This window comes from Drosophila mojavensis, unplaced genomic scaffold, assembly GCF_018153725.1.
Source record: "Drosophila mojavensis isolate 15081-1352.22 unplaced genomic scaffold, ASM1815372v1 contig_136, whole genome shotgun sequence".
In the NCBI taxonomy this organism is placed as follows: domain Eukaryota; kingdom Metazoa; phylum Arthropoda; class Insecta; order Diptera; family Drosophilidae; genus Drosophila; species Drosophila mojavensis.
In genome coordinates this window covers 3063606-3085739 of record NW_025318667.1, presented here as the reverse complement: position 1 = coordinate 3085739, position 22134 = coordinate 3063606, and the positions used below count along the sequence as shown (strand labels likewise).

Here is a 22134-nt window from a genome sequence, read left to right as displayed (position 1 = left end):
CACACACATGCAAACACGCATTGCTCATCGCGTATACAGTTAGCAAGAGAGTTCTGATTAATTAGAACGTTTTTTTTTTTTTTTTACCTAGTTTTAAATGCATAAATTTAATGTAACCATAACGAAATAATTTTACTTATACAAAATCAAAAGTAAATTTTATTTAATTTTTAATTTAAATTATGTAATTTTATTTGAAGACCAATTGCGCAGTAAATTTCAAATGAAAATCAATTTTGTTTAAAAAGCGTGACCAACAAAAGAAAATATTCTATGCCACACAAATTGTACTTCATTTATGCGTTCCTAGATTAGCACCTGGGCGCGATAGTGCTTCTGAAGCTTATTGGCCTTGGTGCCCAGCTGCATCTGCCACTTGGACTGCACGCGCTTCATTAGATGAATGTCGCGTGCCTTACGCGCCGCTGCCTGCTGCTGCGTCTGCGTCCAACCCAGTGATCGATATTCGCTCAGCACACGATGCAGCTTACGATCCGATTTCTTGAGCGCCACTGCACGAGTAGGATGCAGGCGCTGTTTGTAGTAACGCAGCAACGACCGATGGCCAATAACGGCGCCAGAGGGCAAAACCAATTGATATTCATCGCCGTCGAGCAGATCGGGCACAACCTCTTCATCAATGTCCATGCCCTCTTTCTGCAAGAGAGAAATGAAAATCCAATTAGAAGGATAACCCCAGTTTCAAATACGATAGCAGAGCCGTTTTTTTTTTATCGATAGTGTTGAACTGAGCGTATGATATCAATTTGGTTCGATATCAATTCGGTTCGATACTTACATGATCTGGATAACTGGCGCTGTAGTCATAATATTCGGCATATTCGGCCAAGGCGACGCCTTCGTGCAGCATCTGGCAGTGCCCCTTGTCGATCATATGTTTGCGAACAGCATCCAGGGAATAGAAAGTTTTGCCACGATCGTTGCACCACAGGCAAATGAAGTAGTTGGCCACCTTCTCGCCAAGATAGTAAAGCAGGCCCTCGATGTCCGTGCAGTATTCGGTGTCGGGAATGAAGAACGAATGTGCGACCGACATATGCTTGAGGTTCTCCACCAGATCCTCGCTCTGGTGGTTACAGAAGAGGCAGTCGCGCTCGGTCAGTGGATTCTCGGCTATTTTATCCCACTCATCCGAATCGACCTAAAAATATCAACAAGAGTTTAATGGCATCTAATTTAACTCATAGCTGACACATACCTCCTCCTCTTCAATGTCCTCAAAGTCGTCGTCGTCATCCTCGTCCGCATCCACCTGCATTGCCCGTTCCGCGAATGCAAGGCGTCCTTTGCCCGCGGCGGCTGCTGCCAACGCCGGATGCGGACGCGGCTCCACAATGCTCTTGATACACACATCTGATACGCTGTCCGAGTCTGCCTGCTGCCGCTCTAATCGCACCAGCGCCTCCTTGTGCTTCTTGCTGTTGAGGTGATTGTCGTGCGCCTTCTGATTGCCGAACTGTTTGCGACAGGCGGTGCAATAGATGCTCATTTGTTGTTCCTCGATGGCAGACTCTGTCGCGCTCCGAGCACTTAGCACACGCTGCTGGAACTCCTCCGCAGTGACGGGCGGCAATTGCGCCACGCGCCTCTTCAGATTGTAGCGGTGCCAATCCGTTTTGTAGTGCTCCCTCTGTATTTCTGCGTTGGCAAAGCGCGCATCGCAGTTGATACATGTGAAATGTGACATGGTTGCGTTCGTTTTTTTACTTTTTAGATTTTTTGTATTTTTGTTTATAGGTTGACCGATTTGATTTTGGAATTTCGCAATGAATAAATGATTGAGAAAACAACAAAAGACTCAACACGTTCTTTAGTTAACGATAGACGATAAACGATAGACGAAAGTCTACGTGTGGCGGCTAACGATTCACCCTGTAGTACACGCGAGCTAAAGATGTGTGCTATGATACTCCAAGACGTTTTCACTGAATTTTTAATTATTGTCTAACATATTATTAATTATTAACATTCTGTGAGTAATCCATTGCTGTTTTTAAGCTGCATTGCTTGAAGCATTGGCCAGATATTAATAGGTACAATACTAGATGTATGTGTGCTTTCGATCCCTTTCATACAATAGAAACGTGGCATGTTGGATTTGCATTTTGTCAAATTAACATCACATTTTAATGGAGCGAGCCTCCAATAATCAATAATATTAAATAATGGGCATTAAGGTAAAACTTAAAAAAATAAAGCCGTGACTATAAATTTGTATATACGGTTTGTTATCGCTAACTGGATCGATATGCGATAACATAACGCGGGAATTGAGAACGGTGCATTTGGTCATGCGCACAGTTGCAATGCGATTCGATAAGAGTGGGCACCATGCAAGCCTTGAAATATTCGCACCGGCTGCCGCAGCCGATTTACCAGCCCTTCAAAAGACATAATGCAGTAAGTATACCGCGCTAGCTATAGCCAAAGAAGCCAAACTAATAAAACAAAAAAACCTTCAATCGCTGCAGACGTTCGCGGGCAAGCAGCACAAGTAGCGGACGTGCGACGCAAATACAGCAACCAACTACCCAGCCGTTGGAGGCGCCAAAGATAATTGTTATACATCCGGGGTCGCAGCATTTGCGCATTGGACGCGCTGCCGACCTCAATCCGCTGACCATTCTGCATGCGGTAGCCTACAGACGAGTACCTCAGGACGGAGTTGCCCCGTATCATGATCCATTGTTGCCGCCGCTGGACAGCCTCAACCCAACCCGGCTTCAGGCGGAGTTCGAGGAGCAGCGGCTGGCCGTTTCCCGTTTGCTGCAGAACTGCGTGGTCGATGAGGCCAATCGTTTGCGTGTCGCCACGCCGCCTCAACAGCTGGCGCACTTCAATCGTAGCAGCGTCGCGGAGCCAGTACCGCCTCCTGTGCCGCCCGAGGAGCATGCGAACTGGCACAGCGAAGCGCCACTACTCTTCGATGAGCAAATCCTCCGCCTGAACGCTAGCGATGCCGAAAATTACGACATTCACTTCCCCATCCAGCGCGGCGAGCTGAACGTGCATGGCGGAAAGGGCGGCTCCCTGCAGTCTACGTTGTCCCACCTGGAGCACATCTGGTCGTACGCGCTGGAGCAATGCCTGGGAATATCACTGCGAGACCTGTGCACGCACAGCGCCGTGCTCGTCGTCAACGACGTCTATGTGCGAAGGCATCTGCGCGAAGCAATGACGCTGCTGCTGCAGCGGATGGGCTTTCAGCGCTGCTTCCTCGTTCAGGATAGCGTAGCGGCCACCTATGGTGCAGGCATTGGCTACGGCTGTGTGGTGGACATTGGCGCCCAAAAGACCTCCATTGCCTGCATCGAGGATGGCATCTCCCAGCTTGACGCACGCGTCCGCCTCAACTATGGCGGTGGCGACATCGACCAGGTACTGCTCATGCTGTTGCGCAAGTGCGGATTCCCCTATCGCGAGTGCTGCGTGGAGCAAAGCTACGTGGACGCTCAACTGCTGGACGAGCTGAAGGAGCGATTCTGTCATCTGAATGCCAACGTCTGCGGGGCGCAGGAGAAGCACTTCACGCTGCGCCAGCTGCACGGCCAGTGGGTGCGCTACACCATCCAAGTGGGCGACGAGGCAATCATGGCGCCCCTGGCGCTCTTCCACACTGAGCTTCTGAACATAACGGGGAAGACGCGGGCTGTGCACACCCAGCAATCGGCGCAGGAGCAGTACGACTGCGAGGATTGCTGCGACGCCGAGTACCTGCGCGAGACGGGACGACGCAACGGCGTGCGTGCCGGAGACATGAGCATCATGGGCAACTCTTCCGTGCCCATACTCAATTCGGCTAAGCCGCCACAGCTGCCAATCACTGCCGACGACGAGGAGTTGATTGTGGTCGACCAGGACGAGACGACGGTCAGCAGCAATAGTAATTCGCAGCAGCAGCAGCAGCAACAGCAGCAGCAGTCGCTCCAGCAGCAGCATCCCAAGTCGAGCAACTCTTGGTACTTCAATGCAGGCGGCCAGATAGTGTCACTCGACCAGGCGGTGATCCGCTCGATTGGTCGCTGTGGCAGCTATGAGACACGTCGCAAGATGTTCGGCGCCATTCTGCTGGTGGGCAGCAGCGCCAAGATGCGCGGACTGGCCGCCTGGCTGGAGCAGCGCATCAGCCAGCAGGTTCCGCCCGGCCTCGAGGTCAACGTGTTCAGCAAGGGCATGGACGTGGGCATGGTCGCGTGGAAGGGTGCCGCCATCATGTCGGTTCTGGAGAGCGCACGCGAGCTCTGGATCACCCAGACGGAATGGCAACGCTACGGCCTGCGCATCCTGCGCGAAAGGTCGCCCTTTCTCTGGTAGAGTTACGAATTGAGAAGCAATCAACCGTATTTTTTATATCAAACGTGTATAGTTCAAATTATGTATTTATGCATTTAACAAATTTTACGAGTTTTTTAAGCGCCCATTGTTTCGAACCATGCTTCGAAAATTGTAAACAAAGCTCAGAAACAATTCCAGCCCGAGCTTTTTATCCACTTGGCAATCGGCTTGATTGGCAAGTATGGACTCATTCGTACTTGTCTGATTGGAGTACTTGCATAGCAGATTCATAATGTAGCTATTAACAAATTGATTATTTTCTGTATCGAATATGTATAGTTAATTAAAATTAAATATTTATAAACCACTAAAAAAAAACGTGTCAAGTTGAAAACTTCATTTGTTGCATGCCAAACCAAATGGGGAGTCATTCCTCTCATTCCACTCAATAGTAAATTGAACTTGTCCATGGCAGTTCCAGCAAATAAAATATAACGGTAACGATAAGCGGCTGCACTGAAGGTATCAAAGGACATCGCTTTAGCAAGATGAATGAATGTTATCGATTTCTTAGGCGCAGCTTACAGCACTAAACGGCAGTTAGAATAAAAATAAGGAAATAAACGTGTTTTTTTTTTTTCGTTTAAGAAAAACACATCTATATAATTATGAAATATACACGCTTATTAAAGGCACACTTGTTAACATTTTAGCAAAAAATAACAAAAGTAAAAAAAGACAACAAAAATAACTACTATTGAAACTATGCCAAATACTTTGGCGCGCTGGAGCCCATGTAGTGATAAAGATCACCCAATGTGGATCGGACTAGTTTTGCTTTTATGGTTTGCCGATTGAGTCGTTTGTGGGCCTCGAAGCGATGGCAGCCGCCAAAGCTGAAGTAATAGTTGCCGCCTTCGCTACCTGTAATCCACAAGATGTCAACCGGTGGCACATTATCGGCGTCAGTTTCCGCCTACAAAAGAGAAATTTTTACTGCTCTTTTCTTTTTCTACTGCTGATGTATGTTACGCACATCGATGGTGGCCATGAGTGATTGAACTTTCATCTCGTCCAGGACAGAGGGTATCGGCCGTTTGATGACGCTCATGGGTACATTGTGCACCTCCTCGATGCCCGCCGAGTGCACGGAATTATCCAAGTTAGCCATATGCTTACCGTTGCCCGAATGGGTTGAAGACTTGATAACTACTATTGGCAGCACGGCCAATGTTGTGAAATACAAGCAATTGCAATTAACGAACTACTGTTACTGCTGCTGGCGTTGCCACCCCCCGCAATTAGCTTACCTTGTTGCTGTTGTGAAGTCGCCCACAATTTTTGTCCACTGGGAGGCGCTGCGATGCGTCCACTCGCCTGCAGTGCGAATTGCTTAATGAAGTTCATGCAGGCGCCTATTGCAATCAACAAATTGGATGCAATATTCGCTGCTGGAGCGTTTAAAGTTGTTTTGTTTTATTTTGTATTGTATTTTTTCTTTGTATGCGTGTGTGTGGTTTGTCACACTTTTCTTTTAATTTCTTTTTTTCTGCGATTTTATTTTATTTTCTGCATAATCAAGAATCTTGTTGGCCCGCTGCCCCAAGTGCAAGCACTCGTAAACAAAGGCAAACGTAAATGCTACTTGATAAAAGTAAATGAAATCGAATTTTTAATTCAGTACAATGTTCTTGGGACTGGGAGTGTTTGCATTGCATACCCCCACATCTATGTATATACAGAGATATGTACATATGCATGTGTGTATGCGTGACGAGCGCGTCAGGCATTTTGATTATCATCCGTAAACTGAGCATTTGCAATCTCTGGCATACAAATAAACGTTGTTTTTACCACACGGCTGCCAATCAATAGATAAAGATGAATATATAAACAATGCTTGCTTGGAGGTGGGTCCACAATTATCAATATCTGCATACAAATATCAATAGTTTCTGCTCACAATTATTCAAAATAATAATAAGCTTTGCTTACAACACTGGTCAGCACGATGATCGTTCGTTGTACAACATTGCGCGCAGAACTCAAATTTAAATTCGAATTCAAATGAAATGATCTAGAACATGGCATGCAAATTGTCCAAGGCCATTTATCGAATTTCGCACAATAAATGGGCCAAGGAAACAAACAGAACTGCACATACTATATACACACGAATACAAGAATATTTAATGGGTTTTACCCGTGACATTGAAACGGCTGTTAGGGGTGCGCTTAGTCATGTAGACAGCCCAGAGCCAAGACAGCGAAATTAGAATTTTGTCTGCACTCTATCGAATCTCTATCTGTATCAGCTGACAATGTGAACGATCTTCAATTAAGCATTACGAGTTGTACGACAAGGCTGCGACAAGCGAATTCTAAGTAATTTCTTGAATATCGCGCACTGTTGATTTTGCTACCTCTTACAAAAGGTAACTGATGGCGGAAATGAATCAACAGTTATGTTTTGGCATTTGCTGCTATTGTCGCAGGATATTTTCAGTAACACAGCGCTATAAATATTTTTCATTGTTTTTTTTTGTTTTTCTTCACACATTATGCAAATTAGTTTAGTTAAGACGATTGTGTTGATAAGTAGCCTGATTATCGTGCAAATCGATGGCATTCAAGGTGATTGAGGATATTTTCAAATTGAATGTCGATCGATTACTGTCGACTGTTTATTTGCAGATGCCGATGGCAAGCGTATTGTCAGCAACTATGAGCGCATCAAGCAGCTCTATCCACAGCTCTCGTCTAGCGAATCATCACAATGGCGTTACGCAGACAAGGATCAGAAGCATCCGTGCAAGCGCGAATGCGTCGAGCAACAGCCCATGACCTGCTACTACTATATGGTGGTGCACTACGATGACACGATGGCCGATTCATGCAAGCGCTATCTCCAATCCAAGTACCGCTTCAAGCTGAATGGCAAGGACTATATCGATAGCTTTAAGCTGGCGGAGCTGGAGCACAACGATGATTGCAAATACGCCGACGGTCTCGAATCCCAGATCATGGTGGTCAATGGCAAGCTGCCGGGCAGTTCCATTGAAGTGTGCTACGGTGACACCATCGTGGCGGACGTCATCAACAGTATGCACGAGACGACGACCATACATTGGCATGGCATCCATCAGCGCTCCACGCCGCACATGGACGGCGTGCCCCACGTCACTCAGTACCCCATTGAGGCGGGCCAGGCGTTTCGCTATCGCTTCGAGGTAGACCATGGCGGCACCAATTGGTGGCACAGCCACACCGAACACCAGCGCGCCTTTGGGCTTGCCGGTCCGTTGATTGTGCGGCTGCCGCCCAAGCTGAATCCCCATGCCCATCTCTATGACTTCGATCAGTCCGAGCATGTGATCATGATACAGGACTGGGTGCATAACTTCGACGAGAGCGTCGCCGAGAATATCCTCATCAACGGACGGGGACGCAACATGAAGAAGAATAGCAAGGTAAAGCCCACGCTCTATGCTACGTTTGGAGTTATCCGTGGCGGTCGCTATCGTTTTCGTGTCATTTTCAATGGTAAGTGGTTGAGTAGTAGTTGTCGTAGTAGTTATTTAAATATTAATTATTATCGCTTTGCAGGCGTATCCAATTGCCCAGTTAGCCTGTCCATCGACAATCACGATTTGGTGGTGATTGCGAGCGATGGCAACGACATTGAGCCCGTTGAGGTGCAGAAGATTATGTTCCATGGGGCGGAACGTTTTGATTTTGTCCTGCATGCCAATCAGGAAATAGCGAATTATTGGATACGGGTCAAGGGCTATACCTTCTGTGCCATGAACCAGTTGCATCAGGAGGCGGTGCTGCACTACCAGAATGCCAATACCCAAGCCCTGGACACCAGCACACTGAGCTATGCCTACGATGCGCCGGGCATCATGCTCAACGAGCTGGGCGACGATGCGGGCGGCAATAGTGCGCAGAGCATATCGCTGGTTACCCTAAATGCGCAGCATGTGCAGCCGCCGCTCAGTCCAGCGCTCACCTATTACACCAGCATGAATGCGTTTGAGCTGCGCGGCGAGGGCTTCCGCTTCCAGATGGACGACATCACCTTCACCATGCCGAAGATGTCGCTGCTGCAGACGCGCAACCTGGGCATTGGGCAGTTCTTCTGCAATAGCTCGCAGCAGGCGGCGCTTGGCTTCAATTGCAAGAGTCGCCATTGCAAGTGCTCCAACGTTATCCAAGTGCCGGCCAACAAGAATGTGGAGTTTGTCATTTCGAGTAAATCAAATACGGCACATCCCATTCATCTGCATGGCTACACATTCCGGGTGGTCGGGATGGGTGTGCTCGGTGAGCAGCGCATTGGCCAGATAGAAGAGATCGACCGGCGTACACCGTTGCCACGTCGCGGCCGTGGCGCTCCGCTGAAGGATTCAGTGCAGGTGCCAGCCTTCGGCTATACCATCATCCACTTCAACACGGACAGTCCGGGCTATTGGATATTCCATTGTCACATTTCGCCGCATTCGGAGAGCGGCATGGCAGCTGTTTTGCGCGTTGGCGAAGATGTCGAAATGAAAATGTGTCCCGTTAGCAATTGCGGACTCTGTAGCTCGGTGGCGTAATAAACTAAATATACCTTAACCTTATGAATATTACATTTAAAATATATATTTACCCGTCACAATAAACCGTTATGCCGTTGCTCATGTCGTTAACCAGTGCTGTACAGTTTTGTCTCACATTGTGCATCGTTCAGCACGTGCTGTTTAGCTATCGACTATCGATAGACAAAGCATGTAAACAAACAGAGTTTGTAGAACAAATTTTGTACCGGCTTCCTAAGCATAAAATGTCTTACCTACGAAAAGGCAATAAAAACGCTATTGAAACGGATTCAGAGGACGAGGACTATGCGAAGCTACGTTTGTTTGCGGAGGCTACTGATCACACACTGCTCAGAAATGATATGTATAAGAAGGAACTAACTGTAGAAAGTTCAGGTGAAGCGCCGGCAGTTGCGGCTCCAAAAAAAACTTTGCCCAAAAGCGAGCGCTATCTGGCAGATGAAGATGCAGCTCCCGTTAGTGATCTGCAAATCAGTAAGGAAATGCAAACACATCTGTGGGGCAAACTGAGTGCGATTATACAAAATCAAGTCGAATACTGTGAGAAGACTGATCAGCCAGCCAGCGGATCGGAGGAGGAGAAGGAGAATGGTTGGTTCAGTCAGGTCAAACTGCTGTCCAACGCCGATTGCTATGTTGCTGATGACATAGAGCCGAAACCTGGTCCACAGAAGAGGCCCACCATAAAGAGGCGCCTGCTGGACGTCGACGAAGAGCAAGCGAACACAGACGCCGCTCTTGCTGCCATCGTCGTCGATGGCGACTCAATACTTAGCGGCCGGGATATGAAAAGCTGGGCGCCACGCAAGTCACGCAAAGATAAATTCCTTGAGTACAAAGCTACTGATGCTCTGGGCCGCAAGCTGCAGGCGATTGAGCCCACAAACGAGTTCACCAAACAGCGACGCAAGAACAACTGGAACGAGACAAAGATTAGCCAAAGATGCCGCAATAAACAGAAAAAATCTTAGCTCTAATAAAATTGTTAATTACTGTTAAGTTTTTATTAAGAATACTAGATATCCCTCCTGCTGCAATGCTCCAATGAGCCATGATTGTGATTCCTTATTTCATCATAAAATGGAACAATTTAGATAGAATAATAAATCTATATTCACAATTCATTTACATTTTAAAGTACAAAAAGCGATTAGTTAGTTAAAATTGCTAAAAATTAAAAACTCGCCATACATGAGCTTTTATAACTCATGTATTTTATTGTTTATTTGTTAACATTTCATATTCCTGAGTTTCCTTTCCTTAACTTTTCACAACGCTCTTGTTTTTTATATAGGGATTATCTACTATTATTCCTCAGTTTAGAAAATCTCTCTAGATATAAATATATATTTAATTATGTACGGTTATTAAGCTGTATTACAAGCTAGTTATTTCCATTTAAAAAGATTCTAACTAAATTCAATTACAAACATTTACATGCTGCTCTCTCTCTATATATAGATATATATACCAAAATCGATTGGACATGTTATTTAAGTATTTTTCTATCTAAGAAAACATTAAGTGTAGAAATATATATATAGGGTATTTAAATTTCGGCACTTTGAGGCTAATTATAAAGGATGCTAGTGGAACTTTCATGCTGCAACCATGCTGTATGGCACTCTTCTGATCCTAACTGTTCCGAATTAAGCCAATAGCATCATGTAATGCTGTTTTAGGTATCAAAGTTGTTTTGATAGTTCGTTGTGCTGGCCATCGTGTTGCTGTTGTTGTTCATTTGGCCTTCAAGCAGGCCGTATAAGGCGTTGCTGTTTAGCATCTGTTGTTGGCCGCTGCTCACGTTGCTCAGCGAGATGCTAGAGTTGGTGCTGCCGCCGAGCTCTTGCAGCATTTCGCCAACAATGTTGCCCATGCTGTTGCTACCAGTCGCGCTGCTGCCGCCATCTTCGCCTGGCTGCATTTCGAGTATGTTAAGAAAGTCGTGCCCATTGAAATCGTGTTGGTTGTGCTGCTGTTGTTGCTGTTTCTGCATGCTGCTCTGGCTCTCCTTCATCAGCTTGTCGTAATCATGCAACACGCTGGTGAATTCGTTGATCTCAGCGCGATTGCGCGATATCACCTTATGTTTGTAGTAGTTGTGCACCTGGGTGAGCGAGGTGCCCGTCATGCTGAAGTAGGCCCGCTCGAGCGGCAGCAGCTGCAGATCCGTTGACTTCTCCAGTTTGTCATCGATGTCGTAGAAGTCACGATACTCTATGATAAAGCTGCGCATGAATTCCTCGGCCGCATCTGTCAGCAGTATAACCGCCGATTCAGAGCAGTCCGTGAAACCCGCCAGCCGGAGCAGGCCGCACATAACTTTACGCATCGCATGCCGGCAGGTGTTGGTGGAGATCTCTGGATATGGTTGTGGATCGCCTCGAGAGAATGCGGTATCCACAGTAGGTATGAACCAGATGGGTTTCTGGAACTTTTGCTCGCTGACTAAGTCGGCGGCGTTCTCTGGCGGAAAGTCCACTTCGGGTATCATTTGGCAGGGATTTAGCAGATAGTTGGAGGTTCCCTTAATACGGCAAACACCAAGATTAATATGTGCATATTCAAATATTCAAATTGGCTTACGTTTTTGTTCGAGTAGGTGTCGATGAGGGATTGCAGCACTTCCGTTTGTTTCATAACCTCGATGGTTTGCGTGACCAGTGAGCTTTTTAGCTCAATTTGATCTCTATACAAAAATATCCATTACGCTGTGTTACTAGTCGGCGGACTTCACTGTACTCACTGCTTATCCATGGTCATCAAATCCCCGCGCTGCCGTAGCTCATCCAGTTTCGGCTTTTTGGCCGTCGTGGGCACATATTTGTCTAACGCAAATGTCCCGCACTCCTCCTCAATGGCGCCCCAGTGTTCTTTTTGCATACTGTTTACGCTCGCTTAGCTTTATGTTTTAGTTTATAAACAATTGCCGCTGTCCTGTCAAATGTCAGAATTGCCAGTTATCGATAGTCAGAACAAATCAGCTGAGAGAGCTTCGGCTAGTGCGTTTACGTGGCAACGCCTGCTGTAGACGTTACAGTTGTCAGATATACAAATTTTATTAGCGATTGACAGTTGACTATATTTGGCAAATTTGCGTTTCTATGGAGAAATATGTGTCTTTGTGTAAGTTGAAGACATCGATGATGATTAGATGATTGCAGTTAATCGCTGGCGCCCTTGACAAATGGCAGCGCCCCTAGGCGGTCGGTCGGTGGCAAGTGGCAACGCCGCTTAAATGGCAAACAGGGACAATATGTAATATTGCCTCGCATTATTTGTTTTCTATTTAGACTATATATTACTTAGGTAAATTGTAAGTGGGCACAAGGAACAAACTGAAGACAAAATTCCACAGAGACGCAGACGTCGCCAAGGTTTGTACGCGCCGGCACACAGCGCCAATATGCATCAGCAGCACATGGATCTCCATGCCCCAGTGGACCTCAACAAGGTAAGTGGAGCACCTCCAATAACTTATCATCTAGATTGAAGCTATGCCAATAAATGTGTAATTCTTACAGTCCCTGGATGAAATGACGCCGGAGGAGCGAATGCGGTAAGCCGACACACCTACATTTACTGATAACTAGATATTTGATAGCGTAGTTCAAGGTACACTTAGCTAAACTTGAATTATTTGTGTGGGTTCTTTTCCTTGTAGGGCCGAGCACCAGTTGATGGTTGAGAAACACAAGGGCCATGATGCCATGCACTCAGAAATGGTTATCATATTGTTTATGACGTTAGTCATTGCCCAAATCATATTGGTCGAATGGAAGAAGCGTCACTACAGATCCTATGCATTTGTCACACTGCTGGCCATGTGGCTAATCCCGCTAGTTATCTCGTGCACCTTCCTCTGGGTACGATTCATTATCATCTGGCTGATATTCACGTGCATTACGGCGCTAGTCATGCGCCGGGCCACAACAAAACCCATACAGGGCACAACGCCCAGGTGAGCGAGAGAGTGAGAGAGAGATAGCGAATTTCATTGATTTTTGTATTAGCTGAAGCTCATATACATATATTCATTTTGTTTGCATTCACAGGCTCGTTTATAAGTGGTTTTACTTTATTTACAAATTAAGCTATGGCCTCGGCATCATTGGCTATCTGGTCATAATGGCCGCCTTTTTTGGCATGAACTATATATTTTCACAGCCGCCCAATACCTGGATGGATGTGGGTCTCATGTTCTGTTTCTATGGCCTCTATATTGGCGTACTGGGTCGCGATATATCCGAGATATGTTCAGACAAAATGGCAGCAGCCATAGGTGTAAGTCGAGTCCGACTACTCATCTTAGATATGTATATTTATATATGTTTCCATTTGTATTGCAGTACTACACGCCGCAGGGCATGCCCACACGACATCTGGACAACAATGTGTGCGCCGTGTGTGGCAATCAGTTGCTGGTCTCTGAAAAGGAAGAGGGCGTCATCGAGAACACCTACAAGCTGTCGTGCAATCATGTGTTCCACGAGTTCTGCATACGAGGCTGGTGCATTGTGGGCAAGAAGCAGACGTGTCCCTACTGCAAGGAGAAGGTCGATTTACAGAAAATGTTTCGCAATCCGTAGGTGGCACATAAAGTTTTCTATTTTATGACTTTACTTATGATTTTGTGTCCATTGCAGTTGGGAGAAACCTCATGTACTCTATGGCAGGCTACTGGATTGGATTCGATGGCTGGTCGCATGGCAGCCGCTCATATTCTTCATAGTACAGGGCATCAATTGGATGCTGGGCCTTGAATAGGCGAACAAATCTAACTGTCCAATGGCGACTAGTCCAGCACATCGATTGCCTAACACCCAATGTGCTTTACACTAACCAAAACAACCAACCAACCAAGCACCAACAAGACCAACTATTCCAAAGCTATATAAAAAAAGAGAAAATATTCTAAAAATCATTCAAATGAGGCGTACAGCTAAATCCATCTATGGCTTCCTTCAACTCCTTTCGAGGCTTGGTTCGTTGTCCTCCCAAATAGAGTTTTTTGTTGCACATCCTCAGTTTCAATTTCAGTTAACGTCACGTTAGGGCCCACAGTTGAAGCAGAGAGCGATGCATCTATCTACATATACATATATTTCCATTATTCATTATTTTAAGCTGTATAACGATTAACTGGTATTTTAGAGATAAATACATATATATGTATATATGTATATATGGTTACATATGTAAATATATATGTAGATATACTTGGGCAACATGTATCTATATGAGCATATATAGGCATATATATCTGTATATATATATATAAATATATATGTTGTGTGTGGTGTGTATGTTTGTATTACGTCGACGTATTATGCGTATTTTGCACTGGATATTGAATTTAATGATCTATATTAAAGTAATGGAAACATTGAGTGGATTCTAAGAAAAATCATTTACTTTGCCTTTAGATTTGGGCTAAACGAATGAAATGTTGAGAGATGTACAACAACCCCATAAAACTGGTTTTTATTGATTTTATGCGGAGCCTTATGGTCAGAAAAGGAAATGAAGACCCCTTGTATGCATTATAAGCTTGTTATAGTACTTTGGTAATGATCACTAAACATATACCCTTTAAGAAGAAAGAAGAGAATATTCAAGTTCTCTTCAAATCTATGGCTCTATAGAAGGCGGAAGGTTTTGCTATACCTATAATAAAGGTATTTCTAGATTTTTCCTATGTTTTAATGGGCAAAACCTTAAGCTTTGCGAAAGATCTAAGATATATAGGGCAGCCATGTTTATAAAGGTTTCTTAAAGGTATTTAAATTGGCAATACCCTTTAAAATAGAATATGTTCTTCTTTTACAAATTATTTAGCTTTGTTTAAACCTGAGGTTTCATACATTTTGTTGACACATACCCTGTAAAATGTTCTTTCTACTTTGCAAATCCTTGAGCTTTCCAAAAATAATATTAATATAATATAATAATTATCTTTGCCTTTCATAGCTTACGTAGGTTTTCGTTCTATACATTTACAGAAGTGATATATAGTATATCTATAGCAGGTTCTAGTAGACTCAAAAGACACTTAAGATCTGTTGGTCCCTGTCACGAAACCCTTTGGTTTTTGTAAACCTTGTTTATTCCCAACTTGGTTACGCCCCGTCCCGCCCGCAAAGGCCAATGCCGCCTCCTGAAGCGAAGTTTAATCAATAAATTATGCGCTAGTATGGAATATGTAGTCGGATGGCAATGGAAAATTGCACGCTCGAGCCAATTATGCGAATCATTTTGCATGAAATGGCAAAGAAAGGCGGAGTTCAGCAGCTGCAGGCGGACATCAGCAGCGATGAGGAGTTTGAAAAGTTTTTGCAGCGACCCGGATTGCTGGGTAATATGGAAGAGTAGACAAAGAAGAAGTTGCCTAAACAGAAAACCAACATAAGCATTCTCGATTTCTAGTGCTCGATATATATTCGGAGTGGTGTGGTCCATGCTTGGGCATGGTGGGAAGTCTGCGTAAGATCAAACTGGAGCTGGGTGGCGATAATTTGCAGCTGGCTATTGTAAGTCCCATATTTGGAGGTTATGTTCGCAAATAATATCCAAATCTCAATGAAAATAGTGCAAAGCGGGCTCAATTTCGTATCTGCAGCGGTTTAACAAGAAAAGCGAACCAACCTGGATGTTTGTTGCCGTAAGTACGACAGTGAAAATAATAATTCGGTCTTTCAAATGAGTGACAGACCCCGACTTGGGCGCCATCTCAACATGCTCTCACCTTTCCCTTGTGCTCAATTAGAATGGAAAGGCGATTAACATCATGTTCGGCACCGATGTGCCCAAGCTGGTGTCCATGATCACACGTGAGCTGGAGGCGGTCATCGCTCGAGAGCCCCATCAGACCTACGAAATAATCGAGCTGCAGCCGATTGAGCTCGAACAGTTGCGCATTCGTAACGAGGCGCTCGAGCAAGCGGCCAAGATCGAAGAGGAGGAGTGCCGAAGGAAGCGCATCGAGTACTTGAGATATGTAACCGATACGATTATGGAGAATTTGCCAGATATTGGCATAACGGTATTTGGTCCACAAGTGAATCGCGATATGTTCAAGAAGCTCTCTGAGCCGGCAGATCCACTGAAGATCCAATGCAAGGACCGCAAAGTCTTTACAATCACCCAAAGTGATTTCAACACCGTCAACTTTGCGGCCGAGAATCCATTGCCTCAGGAAGTTATCCAACACTTGTACGACAAGGAGCTGCTGATGTGCTTCTGGAAGGTGGAGGAAAATCTTGGCACGCCACCCAGTGTACTGCAGCAGTATGCCAACGAGCTGACCAAGAACATCATCAAGCCACCCGATGAATTCAACGAGGAGGAGACCGTTCTACCTCCTCTGATAACAGATCTCGAAATAACGGTACAGGTCAAAGTTGAAGGTAACTGAATAGAAAATCGATTTGGATATTTATCAATTGTGATTTTCCCATATTGAACGGGCTTTACGTTTCCAGTGGAAGCGAGCCCAGAAGATAACCCGGAGGAGCAGAATCCAGAGGATGCTATTCAATTCAAGACCATCAAAATCCCACCGATCTGGGTGCCCTGTGACCAGAGGACGCATGCAGCCCTCATCTATACGTATTTCCGGGCACAGACCGCAACATTTTTACCCCCCGACCCAGTGCCAGAACCTCCGCACATTATCATGACCTACGATGCGTACAAGAAGAAGGACTTGATCAATCTGGTGGAAGCCTGTAAAGAGGATGTGCCACTCTATGGCTTCTTCTCCAGCGATAATCCAGAGACGGCCGTTTTCATTGCCAACTCCGTGGAGAAGTACAATGCCAAGCCCTATGTGCCGTAAGTAGAGAGCTTCTACAAAGATTCTACATCAATATCAAAAGATTTCTTGCTTTTCTAATTGGATTCCAGCACCGATAAAATTGTGCTGAAAGTGAACAAGGTGCCGGGTCCAACAATTCCGTTGCTCATGGAATATGGACCTAGCTATGTCAGTCCCAATTCCGTGGTGGGCCACAAGGAGGCAGCCAAATTCTTTCCGCCCACCTACAAATCCGCACAGCAGGAGGAGGCCGAGCTGCATGCGGTCAAGGCCGAGAAGCCCAAGAAGCGCAAGAAGGTGATGCACTACTCCAATACATATAACTCTATATATAGCTACTTCATATCTATCCTTGCAGAACAAAAAGGGTGGTGATGTCGAGGAGTCTGAGCAGGCCAGCGCCAATGCCCAGGACAATCAGCAGGAGGCCGATGAGGCGGCCAAAGTGTCGCCTGAGGAGGGCGCCTCTACCACTAGCAGCGGCGAGGACAGCTGCGAAAGTCGTCCAGCGACTGCCGATGGCAATAATCTGTTGGCCGATGCACCTCCATCATAGTGATGGTTAACTGAAGTTTTGGAAACCTCTTTCTCTTTCTCTATCTCTCTCTCTCTCTCTTTCTCTTTCACCTTACGTATACTACATGGCATGCGATGCTTAATCTATAAACTTACCCTAGCCAATTGCTTTTGGCACTTTCTCTGCTGAATTGCAATTTTAATTATATAAATTATAAATTTGACTTAAATCTAGTGCTTATAAACGCATTTATAATGTACCCAATCTGTGAAAGTCTGCGTCATAACCTCAAAATATTTATTTTAACTGACAACTCAATACATTCAATTAATTATAGTTCACAATGGTGAACGGAAAAGTCTGTAGACTTTATAAGGCCAGTGTAAACTTTATGCTTCGAATTTAAAGTTTTTAGGAATATTATAATGTAATAAAAAACAATATTTTCGAATATTATTTAAAAAATATATATTTCAATATATAGAAAAAGAAACATTTGACAGCGGCTTATAAATTGTAAGTTTCTTATAAATTGTAAGTACAGTCGAAACAGAAATGAGCTAAGAGAAAGTATGTGAAAAACAAATTCAAACTAGTTAAACATTACTTTTAGGTTTAGGAACAGGAATATCGATATATATCAAAAGATGTATATACTCTATTTATATTCACTTGTTAAGTCGATTGCTTTTTGTACTTTGGTATGAGGGGTCGCCTTTGGTAGCTGCCCTCGAGATATTGCCAGACGCGCTTGCGCGCCTTCAGAGTGCGCGCCGCTTCCTCCTGCTCCTCGTGCAGAATCTTCTGACAATCGGCAAGCAAAGATTCCAGCTCGAGCTGGTCAGCAGGAGGAGTCTCCTTCGACTTGGCAACGGCCTCGTCGATTTGCTGAAAGTCTATGTCCAGATCGGGTCCCCAAACCGGATCGTTCTCGCCTTTCTCCACCGCCTCGTCCACTTCATTTGGATCAATATCGGAGCCCCAGTCGAGATTGTCGTTGGCCAGTTTGCCCATGCGACAGGTTTGACGCAGTTTAGCCAAACGGGAATTGGGCTGAACGGTTATTGGTTGAGCTTTGGCTTGCTCCTCGTCCAGCCAGCAGCAGCCCTGCAGCGTCACCTGGGGCATGAGGTAGCCAAAGGTGCTTTTCGTGCTGCGCTGGTAGTCATCCTTGATATAGCCTAGGGATTTGAGATGCTCTGCCAGGGCCTTGAACCACGCTATGGAACGGTGTGAGCCCTTGCCAAAGTGCTCATGGCTGCGGCACTCGCTGCTGATGCACTTGCTCCGTGAGCCACGCAGAGCCATGATGAGTTTGCCCAGACCCAAGCGCCCATTCAGATCCCGCAACATGCCCAGCAGCAGACGGGATTCGTCACTCACGTCCAGCGGAGCGGACTCCACTTCGACAGCTGGCTTCGCTTGCCGGGCCTTGCGGCAGTTGTCACAGCAATTAGAGCGCTGCTGCAGTGTGGCCAACGACGCTCGGTCATCGAAGTAGTTGAGTATGTATTGGCGTCGACATTGATTGATCTGGGTATACTCCAGCATGGCCTGGGCCAGCTGCTGCAGCTCCTCGCTGCGCTGCGCCGTCACAGGCTGGCTGTGCTGCAGTCGCCGGTGGATCGCCGCATCCGCCTCGCTGTAGAAGAGCACGCACTTGGCCGGCAGGCCGTCCCGGCCGGCACGTCCTATCTCCTGGTAATAGCGCTCCATGTCGCTGGGCGCACCGTAGTGCACAACCAAGCGCACATTGGGCTTGTCAATGCCCATGCCAAACGCTGTGGTCGCCGCCATAATTTGCACCACGTCGCTGGCGAAGTCCTGCTGATTTCGACGCTTCACCTCCAGCGGCAACTTGCTGTGGTAGCTGTGGCAGGGTTTGCCCCGGCTGGACAGCTCCTGGGCCATGTGCTCCGTGTCGCGTATTGTGTTGCTGAAGATGATAACGGCGCCCTCTGCTTCGGCAGCCCAGTTCAAATATTGCTGCAGATCGGACCACAGGCTCGAGCTGCGCATACGAACTGTTAGCTCCAGATTGGGCCGATCCAGGTTGCTACACAGCACCAGAGGTCTGCGCATCTGCAGCTGCTCGCAGATGTCCAGGCGCACACGCCGCGTAGCCGTTCCAGTGAGTGCCAGGATGCGCACCTGGGGCACAGCTGAGCGCAGCTGGCTGAGCTGCCGGTAGGCGGGACGAAACTCGTGGCCCCACTTTGAGATACAGTGTGCCTCATCGATGGCGATTAGCGCAAGATTGTGGCCCAGATCACGCAACATTTTGAGGCCATTACCACGGGTGATGTACTCCGGCGTGGCGTAGACCAATTTGAACTGAAGCGCCAGGATGCGCTCTTTGATCGTCCTATCCTCCTGCGCAGTGCCCAGCAGGCAGGCACATGGCCCAGACTTGGATCTCTCGTTCAGTGCGTTTACCTGATCTTCCATCAATGCAATCAGCGGCGATATAACCACAACCACCTTGTTTAAGTAAAAAGCTGGAAACTGATAGCTCAACGATTTGCCATAGCCGGTGGCTATAACTGCGCACACATCGCTGCCACGAGGCTGGGCTATCAATGCGCGTATTATCTGCCATTGGAGCGGCTTGAACGTATTCAGACCGAAGTGTTCCCGCAGACAGCTGATGTATTTCTTTGGTTTGGGCAGCATAAAAAAGAAATTTTAATTGCTTAGCCGGCTAATTCTGATTGGAGTACAACTACAATACAGTACATTAGAGATGAGCGTTTGATGCGCACGTGCGGCTGCTAACGTAAACTTTATATCTTTTAAGCTGTTTCTCTGCTTCCTACATGTTTGTTACATGTGTTCGTGCACCTGTTATGTCATATCGCAGCATATTTACAATAAGATAACGTATACATAGTGCATTGCTTCGAACAACTGCACAGCTATCGATAATTCGTTAGGAATAGCGAGGATACAATCCCAAATTAGCGACATCTGTCGGCTAAATTATTAATAATGCCGATAGATGATAACGATAGTTGATGTATGTAAATAAAAGATAAGCAAATCGCGAGGCCCAGCTGATGCTGAGCCATCTCTAGAGTAGTGTAAACAACAAAACCATATACACATACACATATTTAGCTATTATTGTTATTAAACAAACAAACGAAACGATGGCGAAAATAGGCGAAACAAAAATACCAATTAATGAATTCCTCGACGCATACAGACGCCAACCATGCCTCTACAATTCACTATTGGACACCTATAAGAATCGTGTGGCCCGCGAAGAAGCATATGAAGCGATAATTAGAACATTGAAAATACCGCAATTGACAGTGCTCGATATTAAATTGAAAATCAAAAGCGTACGCACCGTTTACACAAAGGAATTACGAATATTGATGCGAGAAAAGGAGATGGGCCGATGCTATGAACCAAAACTATTTTGGTTCAAGCGCGCAGATGCATTTCTGCGCGCCGTTTCGCTATCCCATTGCAAACGCGTAAGTTGTCCAATAACAATTTTGTTTGCATATATGTATGTACATGGAACTATAAACAGTAAATCTTGTAATAGGCTAAGAGCAAAGATGCAAAAGTAGTCATCAAAAAGGAAACACCACAGAAAATGGTGCTCAATGCCGCTAGCCAGATAATTGAGGATGCAGTGCAGCAGCCGGAGCAACAACATCAGACGAAGGATCATCATGATGAGCTGGAATCGAATGGTCATATAGATGATGTATTTCATACGGATGTGGATGAGCATGCTAAAACGACTATGACCACAGGCACTAATACCCATATACCTCCAAACGCAAGCAGTCAAACGGACGATCTACAGAGCATATGCTCGGCACACTCCATACGCACGCCGCCCAATAAGAGTGAACTTATCATTGATGACTCGCAGCTGGGCCTTATGGAACAGCAGCAACAACAGCAGCACCAGCAACAACAGCAGAATCAGCAGCAGCAACAGCAAACGTTGCCGCGTAAATTAAAGTATATGAACTATGGGCAAAGCCAACATCAACAGACACAGAGACTAGCAACGCCCTTTCCGTCGCCATCACCATCACAACATTTGGAAATAGCAACAAATGGAAATCCAAACTTGAGCTTCTCTGGCGGTGATGATGATCTGTTTGCCTTTGGCCAAAGTATTGCCTCACAATTAAGGTCGATAGTCGATCCATATGCTCGGTCCGTGGCGAAGCTGCGCATACAGCAAGTCCTCTTTGAGGCAGAGACCGGGCAAAGTAGCGAAGCAGTCAGTACGACGCATTTGCATAGTTTTTAGCAGTGCAACAAAAAGACCACTATAAATCTATAAATCATTGCATTTAAGATTGTTGTTTAAATGTTTATTTATATTTAGTTCAACATATTTTTAAGAAAACCAAGCCAAATATATGTACTTTAATTATAATTAATAATTAATTTAGAATATAATATATACACATCTGTGCATAGGTGGAAAAACATAATAGTTCTTTAATTATCATTAGTTATTTGAATAATTAATTTTAAAAATGTTTTATAGGAAATATTTAAAATTTACTGGTGAGGCTTTATGTCTACAAGTAAAGAAACATTACAAAATATATACTCGTATATGTGGCTGATTTAGTTATTCAAAAATTACGAAAAGTAGGTCTTGATTATACCGACTGTAACTCAAATACAATTTCGGCTAAACAAATTTGCGCTCGTTGTAACAACATTTTATTATATCGCATTTAGTATCGATAAAAATTTAAGCATCTCTACCATATAGTGCAGCCACCAGTTTGTTTAATCACAGTGCTGCCTAGTAAAGTCATTTTCTTGTTGTTTTGTTTTGGTTGAATGAGCGAACTCAAAAGAACGGAACCAAGTGGGCTATATTAAAAAAATTATATAAAATGTTGTAAGTTTCC

At 45.4% G+C, this 22134-nt stretch overlaps 10 protein-coding genes across 13 annotated transcripts; 6 read left to right on the top strand and 4 right to left on the bottom strand.

Moving 5' to 3' along the window:
- Nucleotides 1–23: 23 nt before the first annotated feature.
- On the bottom strand, nucleotides 24–1854 carry LOC6585457 (zinc finger protein 622). Its single transcript, XM_002011049.4, has 3 exons — nucleotides 1220–1854; nucleotides 800–1162; nucleotides 24–657 (listed from the first exon to the last, which is right to left on the bottom strand). The coding sequence occupies exons 1-3, from the start codon at nucleotides 1706–1708 to the stop codon at nucleotides 307–309; spliced, it is 1203 nt and encodes a 400-aa protein (XP_002011085.1). The 5' UTR covers nucleotides 1709–1854; the 3' UTR covers nucleotides 24–306.
- Nucleotides 1855–2311: 457 nt separating this feature from the next.
- Nucleotides 2312–4493, top strand: LOC6585458 (actin-related protein 8). Its single transcript, XM_002011050.4, has 2 exons — nucleotides 2312–2421; nucleotides 2493–4493. Exons 1-2 carry the CDS (start codon nucleotides 2417–2419, stop codon nucleotides 4333–4335), a joined length of 1848 nt encoding a protein of 615 aa, XP_002011086.1. The 5' UTR covers nucleotides 2312–2416; the 3' UTR covers nucleotides 4336–4493.
- LOC6585459 (putative sulfiredoxin) lies at nucleotides 4407–6015 on the bottom strand. 3 transcript variants are annotated; one of them, XR_006357242.1, is made up of 4 exons: nucleotides 5607–6012; nucleotides 5333–5508; nucleotides 4882–5272; nucleotides 4407–4812 (listed from the first exon to the last, which is right to left on the bottom strand). XR_006357242.1 is itself a non-coding variant. In XM_002011051.4 (3 exons), the coding sequence occupies exons 1-3, from the start codon at nucleotides 5701–5703 to the stop codon at nucleotides 5060–5062; spliced, it is 483 nt and encodes a 160-aa protein (XP_002011087.2). In that variant the 5' UTR covers nucleotides 5704–6015; the 3' UTR covers nucleotides 4407–5059. The 3 variants fall into 3 exon arrangements, 2 of the variants coding, with proteins under 2 accessions (XP_002011087.2, XP_015016398.1); XM_002011051.4 differs by having other exon boundaries at nucleotides 4407–5272; nucleotides 5333–5505; nucleotides 5607–6015; XM_015160912.3 differs by having other exon boundaries at nucleotides 4407–5272.
- Nucleotides 6016–6846: 831 nt separating this feature from the next.
- Nucleotides 6847–8990, top strand: LOC6585460 (oxidoreductase OpS5). The gene is made up of 3 exons (XM_002011052.4): nucleotides 6847–6930; nucleotides 6991–7839; nucleotides 7903–8990. The coding sequence occupies exons 1-3, from the start codon at nucleotides 6858–6860 to the stop codon at nucleotides 8895–8897; spliced, it is 1917 nt and encodes a 638-aa protein (XP_002011088.1). The 5' UTR covers nucleotides 6847–6857; the 3' UTR covers nucleotides 8898–8990.
- A 57-nt stretch (nucleotides 8991–9047) lies between these two features.
- On the top strand, nucleotides 9048–10030 carry LOC6585461. Its single transcript, XM_002011053.4, has one exon. It carries the CDS (start codon nucleotides 9125–9127, stop codon nucleotides 9869–9871), a length of 747 nt encoding a protein of 248 aa, XP_002011089.1. The 5' UTR covers nucleotides 9048–9124; the 3' UTR covers nucleotides 9872–10030.
- Nucleotides 9868–11875, bottom strand: LOC6585462. Its single transcript, XM_002011054.4, has 3 exons — nucleotides 11647–11875; nucleotides 11487–11589; nucleotides 9868–11427 (listed from the first exon to the last, which is right to left on the bottom strand). The coding sequence occupies exons 1-3, from the start codon at nucleotides 11781–11783 to the stop codon at nucleotides 10579–10581; spliced, it is 1089 nt and encodes a 362-aa protein (XP_002011090.1). The 5' UTR covers nucleotides 11784–11875; the 3' UTR covers nucleotides 9868–10578.
- A 236-nt stretch (nucleotides 11876–12111) lies between these two features.
- Nucleotides 12112–14307, top strand: LOC6585463 (RING finger protein 121). Of its 2 annotated transcripts, XM_044008920.1 has the most exons (7): nucleotides 12142–12158; nucleotides 12210–12354; nucleotides 12425–12459; nucleotides 12565–12861; nucleotides 12956–13184; nucleotides 13250–13485; nucleotides 13547–14307. In XM_044008920.1, the coding sequence occupies exons 2-7, from the start codon at nucleotides 12307–12309 to the stop codon at nucleotides 13665–13667; spliced, it is 966 nt and encodes a 321-aa protein (XP_043864855.1). In that variant the 5' UTR covers nucleotides 12142–12158; nucleotides 12210–12306; the 3' UTR covers nucleotides 13668–14307. The 2 variants fall into 2 exon arrangements, with proteins under 2 accessions (XP_032588644.1, XP_043864855.1); XM_032732753.2 differs by having other exon boundaries at nucleotides 12112–12354.
- A 90-nt stretch (nucleotides 14308–14397) lies between these two features.
- Nucleotides 14398–17820, top strand: LOC6585464. Its single transcript, XM_002011056.4, has 7 exons — nucleotides 14398–15255; nucleotides 15327–15430; nucleotides 15490–15561; nucleotides 15667–16306; nucleotides 16382–16733; nucleotides 16806–17013; nucleotides 17075–17820. Exons 1-7 carry the CDS (start codon nucleotides 15111–15113, stop codon nucleotides 17270–17272), a joined length of 1719 nt encoding a protein of 572 aa, XP_002011092.3. The 5' UTR covers nucleotides 14398–15110; the 3' UTR covers nucleotides 17273–17820.
- An 88-nt stretch (nucleotides 17821–17908) lies between these two features.
- Nucleotides 17909–19906, bottom strand: LOC6585465 (Werner syndrome ATP-dependent helicase). The gene has a single exon (XM_044007396.1). It carries the CDS (start codon nucleotides 19904–19906, stop codon nucleotides 17909–17911), a length of 1998 nt encoding a protein of 665 aa, XP_043863331.1.
- Nucleotides 19907–20241: 335 nt separating this feature from the next.
- Nucleotides 20242–21917, top strand: LOC6585466 (transcription activator MSS11). The gene is made up of 2 exons (XM_002011058.4): nucleotides 20242–20715; nucleotides 20790–21917. Exons 1-2 carry the CDS (start codon nucleotides 20383–20385, stop codon nucleotides 21513–21515), a joined length of 1059 nt encoding a protein of 352 aa, XP_002011094.2. The 5' UTR covers nucleotides 20242–20382; the 3' UTR covers nucleotides 21516–21917.
- The last annotated feature ends 217 nt before the right edge of the window (nucleotides 21918–22134 follow it).